The 8974-nt window shown below is 57.5% G+C and overlaps 1 protein-coding gene across 2 annotated transcripts; it reads left to right on the plus strand.

Annotated features, from left to right (window-relative positions):
• Positions 1-3030: 3030 nt before the first annotated feature.
• DLX1 (distal-less homeobox 1) lies at positions 3031-6227 on the plus strand. Of its 2 annotated transcripts, XM_040972093.1 has the most exons (3): positions 3031-3886; positions 4558-4757; positions 5792-6227. In XM_040972093.1, the coding sequence occupies exons 1-3, from the start codon at positions 3574-3576 to the stop codon at positions 6044-6046; spliced, it is 768 nt and encodes a 255-aa protein (XP_040828027.1). In that variant the 5' UTR covers positions 3031-3573; the 3' UTR covers positions 6047-6227. The 2 variants fall into 2 exon arrangements, with proteins under 2 accessions (XP_040828027.1, XP_040828028.1); XM_040972094.1 differs by lacking the exon at positions 4558-4757 and having other exon boundaries at positions 3380-3886.
• The last annotated feature ends 2747 nt before the right edge of the window (positions 6228-8974 follow it).

Below are 8974 nucleotides of genomic sequence, written 5' to 3' on the forward strand. Positions count from 1 at the left end.
AGACCCAGAGACTGAGGCTGCTGTCCCGGAACAGTGCAGATTCTCCAGGGAGGCCTTGGAGATGTGCACACCAGCATGAGCTCACTTCCGTCCAAGAGCAATGGCTTTGCACCCATTAACCTGGTATCTTATCTGTGGATCAGCTTAATGGGAGGTTCCTGGAGGACCATGGTGCAGCAATGACTCCGAGGTGTTTATGGGATGGGTTTATCATCCCATTTATTAAAGTCACTAAAGTTTTATATGTGTGTGATCTAGATCTAGACACATCCATCTCCCTATGATCAGCAGCTCTGTCAGAAACGAACTTGAACTAGAATAAACTCCCTTTAACTTGCATTGAAATTGAGACAGAAAAAGGTTTTCTTAAAAAAAAAAAAAGTTCTTGTCAGGACCTCCTCATCCATCTGCCTGCTAAACTGCCCACAAACTTCTCCCAGAGCCACAAAAACTCCAGCCAGTTACAACTATGGCTACCTTGGCCAGAACCACCTGCTCCCCAACCCCCGGGGAAGTTCTACTCTCAAGTCGGGGACACTCGGGGCACACGGAGTTTAGGCAGAAGAAAATCTTAGCAACCCAGTCTCTCAGAGTAGGTGTCACTTAGCAGAGGTGGTAGGATGAGGGTGGAATCTACCCCGGGGCCCGGGAGGATAGCGAAGATCCTTCACTGAGAAGCCACCGCTGGAGACCCGCGACGTTACCCACCACGATTTAGCGCCACCCCCCCCCCGACCTGTTTCTCCGGACTAAGAAATAATTCTAAAGTGTAGACTTTACTTTCCCTCGCCTGCACGCAATTCACTTCTTAATTAAGCGAAGGTTCTGAAAACACATCCCGAGGTGGCGCTTGCGGATTTGGAGCCTGTCCAGGTTCCATTCTCCGCCAAGGTCTTTCTTGGCTCCAGGCGCGGAGAAACGGAGTCGAGCGCCCGGGACACTGCCCAAACACGGCGGGCCCTTCTCGCCCTTTCTCCCGCCCCACTGTTCCCTAAGCCGGCTCTAAACTGTCCAGCCACCGAGTGTTCCTCACACCTCACCTTGAGCCCCAAGAGTGCGTTGCAACCAGCCTTACCCACTCCCACCCCCGACCTGGTGCCCGCCGCGGCGATCACTTACGTGCGCAGGGCCCCGCAAGGCGCGCGCGAGAGACCCGGGACCTGGGCGGCGTCCTAGCAGCTGTGCTGGGGTGCTCCGGACCGCGCTCCACACCCCCAAAACGGGCTCTGGGAAAGAGCAGTGAAAACCACCAGTGCACCACGGAGGATCTGGACGAGCCGAGCTGCTGCCGGACGCGTCTGGTGGCAGTCATTAGTTAGGTTGTTGCTACAAAGCCTCACCGTTGTGGTTCGGTGATTAAGATTTGAAAAAAAATCTTTTAAACGTTGGCAAACCTGTTATTGGTTTGGAGGACTGGCTTTTTTTTTTTTCTTGCTTTGCCTTTGTTTTTTCGTTTTTTTTTCTCCAACCACGCCACGCTGCCTGAAATATTTCTGCCCCCGGCATCATGCCCTTATCCCCCCCCCACCACCACAAAAAAGAGAGAGAGAGAGAGAGAGAGGAGCGACTCCGTGGCCTGCAGCCGTCGCTGCAGAAGTTGAAACTGAGAAACTCCCTCCACTAATATCTGTAACGACAGCACCGATGTAATTTGTTTTGAATGTTCATTTTTATTGGCGTTCCCTCTGCCAAAATGTGCTTGATTACAGAGGTTTGTCCCGTGATCACCACACACTCCACATAGGGGAAGGTGCAGCGGCGAAGGTTCAGCTCAGGCCAGATCAAACCCCGGGCTGTTGAACGCTTAAAGGCTGCATGTTGCTATTAGTGTTAAATATATGGCTAATTATGCGTATGAAAATTAAACATCAGTGTTATGCTAATGGGGCGCCTTCAGCTGCGGATCTGAGCACTTGAGACTACCATTTAATCAAATGAATCAGTAACTAATACATCTGCACGTGTGAACTTTCACAAGATCATTTCCCCGTTCCCGTCACACCGCTAAATGATGAAAGAAATAATTATCAACACTTTCTAATTACCTAACAAAGTAATTTGGGAATTCACTGTGGGGCTGGTGGGATGGGGTGGGGGAGACTAACAGCGCCCTGGCAACCAGCGTGGAGTGCGCCACACCGCCTGGGGGTGGCCCGGTGGTGGCTGGGGCTGCAGGGCGGGGTGTTTGGGGGGTTTCTCCGCAAGCTTTTCTATGCCCAGTATCCCAGAAGGAGACGTCGTAGCTTCGCCCTCTGCCTCCACTAGCTCCGGGGCCACTAGACCCGGTGGCGCCAACTCTGGCCCCTGGAGGTGAGGAAGACCCTGGGCGACCGTGAAAGACGTGTCTGCACACGGATATGTTGGAACCTACCAGAGGCCTGGTTTGACTGCGGGTTTTCGGCGTCCATCCCACCCCCCTGGACTCCTGAGCCTGGGGTGCTATCGCCAGACACCCAGGAGGCCGCAAAATGAGCATTTGGCGCTCGCGGCCGGAGCAAACAGGCTGTGCGCGGTCCCCCGGGGCTCCACGCTGCCCGGCGCCCTCCGGGAGAGTGAGCCCGGGGCGCCCTGCGCAGAGGGAGTGCAGAGGGGAGAGGGAGGCGGAGGAAGGTGGGGGAGGGAAGAAGGGTGTGTGATGGGGGAGGGGGCGGTGCGGCCGCCTTTCCTGGGAAGAGAGGCGCGGGTTCCTGGCTCTCCGCGCGCACTGCTTTAATCAGACCAGTGCAGCCTCGAGCCGGAGTGGCCAGCTGGGCCTGGAGCAATGCGAGCGGGCCCCAGGGAGCGGCGGCAGCGGCCCAGTGAGTGAGTCTGTCCGGAAGGCCCCCCAGGCCCGGACCCCAGGGAATGTGACCAGCCGGGCGCGGCGCTAGAAACGGGCCGCCAGGGAGGGCTGCTGTGTCGGGCCGCCTCGGGCGCCCCCCAGTGCGCGGCTGGCTGTGAATGCTCGCCCCCCAGTGACGGCCAAGGCTGCGGAGCGCGGGACTGGGTGGGTGGCGGCGTTGAGCGGCGCTCCGGGGTCCCGCAGCTTCTGGGGTGGGCGGAGGGTGTGCGGACCGTAAGAGGGGAGGACCGCGGCGGTGGAGCGGGGGTTGGGAGGAGAAAAGAGCAGGGGAGGCGGGAGGCCGAGCAGACTGCCGTGCGCGCGCGGACGCCCCCCACCCCAGCCCCTCGTGCGCCCCGCGCGGCGCCGCTCTGTTGCAGAGGAGCCCAGGCCGGGAAGTGTGGACGCGGCTCTCCCGAGGCCGGGCCGCCTCTCCCGCTCTGGTCCAGCGGAGCCGGAGTTCCTCGGGCCAATCCTCGGTGATTATGCAAGACGGCGGACCAATCAGCTCCGCCAGCTCATGAATATTTATGACCTCGGCTGAGTCAAAGCTTTGAACCGAGTTTGGGGAGCTCGGCGGCATCATGCTCGGACTTTTCAAAGGGACAAACTCCATTTTCTTATGAATGGAAAGTGAAAACCCCTGTTCCTCTTAAATTGGGTTCCTTCCTGTCCTGAGAAACACAGAGAAACCCCCAAAAGGGAAGCAGAGGAGAGACAGAGAGACCCACACTCAGACCCCGCGAGAAGAGATGACCATGACCACCATGCCAGAAAGTCTCAACAGCCCCGTGTCGGGCAAGGCGGTCTTTATGGAGTTTGGGCCGCCCAACCAGCAGATGTCTCCTTCTCCCATGTCCCACGGGCACTACTCCATGCACTGTTTGCACTCGGCGGGCCACTCGCAGCCCGACGGTGCCTACAGCTCGGCCTCGTCCTTCTCCCGACCGCTGGGCTACCCTTACGTCAACTCGGTCAGCAGCCACGCGTCCAGCCCCTACATCAGTTCGGTGCAGTCCTACCCGGGCAGTGCCAGCCTCGCCCAGAGCCGCCTGGAGGATCCAGGTACGTGCGCTTGCCCGGGAGAGAAGGGGAGGGGAGAGGAAAGAGTGAGAGAGAAAGAGATGGGGTAGGGGTGGGGAGGGCGCGGGAGCGATGGAGGTTTCGGATATCAACCTCTGCCTCCTTGTCAAAGCTGAGATTAAAGGGGAAAAAAATCCACTCAGTTCATCACGAATCCCGCAAAGGGTGAACTCGAGCCGTCTGCTGGCACTAGCTGGGGCTTCTGGGCGACTGGCTGCGCTGTGCGCACGCTGCCCCGCTGCTGGAAAACAGAAACCCACACGTACACGTATTCGTCTCGGTAATTATTTATTGCGTAGAGCTATAAACAATGTATGCAATTAAGGGCAATTAAACCTCCAACTACTGCCTGCGAAAAATAGCAAACTTTCTCTTGCAAAGGCAGGAGCTGCACTCCCGTGGCGGGGGGTTGGGGGGGGAGGGCCTGGATGGCCGAGACCTGACCGACGGTCTCTGGGGACCCTTCTCTGGCCTCCAAGTTTTCTGGAGCATTTTCCGGCCAACCTGGCCTGGCCTGGGGCCTCCTGGCCCTAGCCCTGGCCACCCGCCACCCCGACCCCAACCCTGGAGGCTGCCTGCCTGTTCTTGGCTCCACGTCTTCCAGGCACTCCTTCTGCGTAACCTTGAGCCCCTTGCTCTGCTGTCCCCCGCAGGGGCCGACTCGGAGAAGAGCACGGTGGTGGAAGGCGGCGAAGTGCGCTTCAATGGCAAGGGGAAAAAGATCCGTAAACCAAGGACGATTTATTCCAGTTTGCAGTTGCAGGCTTTGAACCGGAGGTTCCAGCAAACTCAGTACCTAGCTCTGCCCGAAAGGGCGGAGCTCGCGGCCTCCTTGGGACTCACGCAGACGCAGGTACCTGGCCCCAGCCAGCCGGCCCAGCCGGCTTCCCGCCCGGCTGGGGCTCCACTTCTTGGGCGCTGGGCCTCAGGGTTGGGATGTCGGGGCGTGTGTGTGTCTGTCCGGAGTGCACCTTGGCTCTCACTCCTCTTACCCTGGCTCCTCTGCTGTCTGACGCCTGCCAGCCACATCCCCCTCCCCTCATGTCATCCAGAGACAATCTGATTAGGGCGCAAGAAGGGTTTCCCTAGGCGTTTAGTTTGGGGTCCCTGAGGTCACACGTGTCTCCACAACTGAAACAATAGTGGCGGGGCTTAATTCCCCCCATTTGCCTTTACAATGTGTGGCCAATCACCCCTCCTCCTCCTCCTCCCGCTCTTCCGAAGGGAAGGGTGAGCAGGATGAAGAAATTCCCTACTTTTCCCCCCCCTCACCTAGGGTCCCAGGCTCTAAAAGAGAAAGGAGACTTTTCCGTTTCCGGATTGCTAAATCTCTGGGGGCGCATCTATGGGGGATGGGTTGGTGTCTGGCTGGGGATTCCAACATCCCACTGGACATCTGGAGCAGAGCTGGTGAAAGCCAACAGACCCCTAGGGCCAGATCGCTTTTTATCCAAAGTAAAGTTCAACGAAACCTCGCGGCCTCCTCGGGCAGTCCCCACCCAACTCACTTAAGCGCGAAAAGGCACAGCACAGAAAGAAGATGGTACAATTACAAATAAATATCCTCCACTTTCCCCTAGTTTTCGGTTCTTTTATTGGTGTTGATAAGCAGAACTGGTTGCTCAGTGCTGTTGGGGCAGGGTGCTGTTTGCTCTATCTTTGGTAACCAAGTTGGGACTGAGCCTCTGGCACGGGCAAGGCCTAGGTACCCCACAGGCAGGGCCCTCGCCACGCCACTGCGTTCCCGCTCCTGGCTTTCCCAGGGGCGGCCCGGGCTTCCTTCGAACCCTCTGGTTTATGTGGAGGGGAGGGTGGCCTCAGCGACTCTAGGCCGGGGCTTCCTCCTGGCCCGCGCCACAGCCCAAGTCATGTTGTCCATTCTCGTAGGTCAAGATCTGGTTCCAGAACAAACGCTCCAAGTTCAAGAAGCTGATGAAGCAGGGCGGGGCGGCTTTGGAAAGCAGCGCGCTGGCCAACGGCCGGGCCCTGTCTGCGGGTTCCCCTCCCGTGCCGCCCGGCTGGAACCCTAACTCCTCATCCGGGAAGGGCTCGGGCGGCAGCGCCGGCTCCTACATCCCCAGCTACACGTCGTGGTACCCCTCGGCACACCAAGAAGCCATGCCGCAGCCCCAGCTCATGTGAGCGCACCCATCTGCCCGTCTCCCTCCCGTCTTCCTCCGGCCCGGGCCCCTCCCGCCTCCAAGTCCGTCGCCACTCCACATCCCTATCGTCAGAGCCCGGAGCAGAGGGAAAAGAAGGAGCAGCGAAAGCAGCACGGTTGCCGCCGCTCGGAGCCCCGTGGGCCGGCCATGCGCCTCCCCAGAGCCTGAGCTTTTTGCCAGGGCGGGGGGGCCACTCCCATCCCGACCTTGGCTTCCCTGGTGATGGCCTCCGAGTGGCCTCGGAGCGCCCGCACAGCCCCCGAGACGGGCCGCTCGACTCCCCAGCTTTGTGGGACTATCAGGAAAACAAAAAAGCGCAGCCAACGCTCTTTTCTGTCCTGTCTCTTCGTTGTTCGCTGTCTGTGTGCTGGCGACGTCTAGGCCCTTGCGCTTCCGTCCGCCGTCCTAGTCCCGTTGGCTATGCACACGCACCAGGTCCAAGCGGCAAGCAGGCTGTCTGCCCTGCCCGAACGCCCCAAGCCTGGGGTTTGGCCACGTGCTGTCTTCTCCGGTCCTGTAGGCCGCACCTGACCACCTGTGCAGCTTGTTCGGAAACTGGGGAGAACTGGAGGGGAGGGGATTTTATTTATTGAGACGTGGACTCCACCGGCCCGTCGGGAGACTAGCTGTTCCGCGGCGCCGGTCCAGCGCGCGGGCTGGACGCACCGTTTACTTGAAACACGCAGGAGCAAGCAAACAAGGAAGACGCGAATTTTAACTTATACAGGATCTTTTTTGTACCTTGCGGGTATGGAGAGGCTGGAGCCAAATGATTTTTTTTTACACATCCCATATAACTAAAGACTTCCTTGTTTTTGCCTGGGCACGAAAGAAAACCCAGTTTCTTCCCTATTGGAGGAGAAGAGACGGGTCTCACTGGGCAGCAAACAGGCAGGCAGGTGTGCCTCGGCGCACTGAACCCCAAGAGCTGGAAAGTGAGAACCTCAGCTTCCCCTGCGCACGCCCCCGACCTCACTCCGGTCACCCCCGCGCAGTCTCCCGCGCAGGATCGAATTGCTGTACATATGATTGTTATTGTTATTCTCGTTCCGTAAACGTTGCACAAGCTTAGCCTTTTTCTGTTCTGTTGTGTGTGGCTGTAAGAACCCGTTGCTTTGTGAAATGAGGAATCTTGACATTTTACTTGTGAACTTCGGAAAATGTGATCAGTTGAAATCAGCCGTGTTTTGTGTTCTCTATGTCAAAGTTTAGTTTTATATTGAGAATGTTAACTTATTGCTTTGTATCTTGAAAAAAAACTGAACTTTGTAAATAAGTTATAAAGTTTCTTTGAGACAGTAAAATTATGGTTTCGAGAAAGAGCTGCTGTCTCGTGTCCTGTGTGATGGGGGCGGGGTGGGTCCAGAGGCCAGGCTCCTTTCTTGGGGATGCAGGGAGCTGAGAGGCAGGGACAACAGGATATCCTCCGTAGGCTACTGTGTCTCTCTCCCTCCTCAAAGCGTCTAACCCCCAACTGTGTTAGGGGGGCTGGAGAGGGTTCCTGGCTCGGAACAGTCAGGAACAGGTGCGGCAGGACAGAGCCGAGGCTCGACTGTGGAACTCATGGCGAAGATCGGCCAGGAGATGAAGACAGCCAGCCTGAAGAGATTCAGGTCCTTGCCCCCTCCTCTGCAGGCCTGGAAGCGGACACCCTGCGTTACCCCCAGCCTCCGCCGGGACCTGGCCTCCGAGCTGGTTGTTTGCCTCTGGGCAAGCCCCGGATCCGTCGAGGAAAAGACACGGCCAGACGCCGGGCTGGAGCCGGAAGGACACGTCTGTCAGGCTACCCCTCAATCAATCTGTGCGCTCCGGGGGACAAGGCAGGGTTCCAGGGAGTCACCCGGGCTCCACAACGAGGCAGGCCCCCTCCTGCCTAAGGGCTTTGCTCTGCTCTACCGAAAAGGACTAGGCTGACTCGCTGGAACCTCAGAGCCGGTCAACGTCAGATGCCATCGTTCCAGCGTGACCAGGCCTGCACGGCAAGCACCTCGGACGGCGCACTTTAGGAACCCTAGGTTTCCGAGGAACGCACAAAAGATGGGCCCTCTGTCCGCTGCACCCATGGCCAATCACAACTCCAACCCCAGACCCCGGCCGCCTGCCGACCTCTGTGGCCCTTCGCCTGGGGGGGAGGGTGTGCTTCTTCCTGTCGCGCTGTGGGGAGTGGAGCCGGGAAGGCAGTGATCTGTGTTGTGACAAGCACCCATTTTTCAATTGGTGCTGGTGAAAGATCAGATGCGCTGGGCTCTTCCGACCCCTTCCAGCAAGGGGAGAAAAATGTGGTGGGGGCCACGCTGGGTTGGGAGCGTGAAGGAAGAAGCTAGCGAGTGTGTGTCGGGTGTAGCCTAGGCTCCCCCATCCCCGCTTGGCACCTGGAATTGGGGTTTCACCTCAGCCGGCAGCCCCCAGGAACTAAGGCCTTGAAGGGGCGCTCAGACCCTCCAAGACCCGGGTTGCGAGGGACACACAGGCCTCCAAGCCGAGACCCGTCCGCGTTCCCCAGGCCAGGCTCCAGCTTGGGGCAGGCACCGGCGTGGATTCGGTTTCTTCTGGGATAGAAGACTTCACTCACGCATCCCACTCGGGTCTCCCGGACCAACGCTGGGGCCCAAGCCGCAAAGCCACAGGCAAAATCTGTTTGGTCAAGCAGCTTGTAATACTTTGAGATACTAGTTTGTACTAATTTAATAATCTCTTGCTAACAGTTCAAATAGAGAAATTATTAGTTTTAGCTCCACGAAGGCGGTCTTTAGTTAGGATGTATTATAATTATAAGCGGTTGTACTTTTAAAAATGTTAATCTCAATATAGGCCTAATTAATGCTGCCTTGTTACTGACAAGTAGTTCATCAAATATCTGATTCAAAGATTTTCATAATGAGTATATTAATTAAACTATGAATAATCT

Source organism: Ochotona curzoniae, unplaced genomic scaffold (assembly GCF_017591425.1).
Source record: "Ochotona curzoniae isolate NIBS_2020 unplaced genomic scaffold, NIBS_Ocur_1.0 contig_2210, whole genome shotgun sequence".
Lineage (NCBI taxonomy): Eukaryota > Metazoa > Chordata > Mammalia > Lagomorpha > Ochotonidae > Ochotona > Ochotona curzoniae.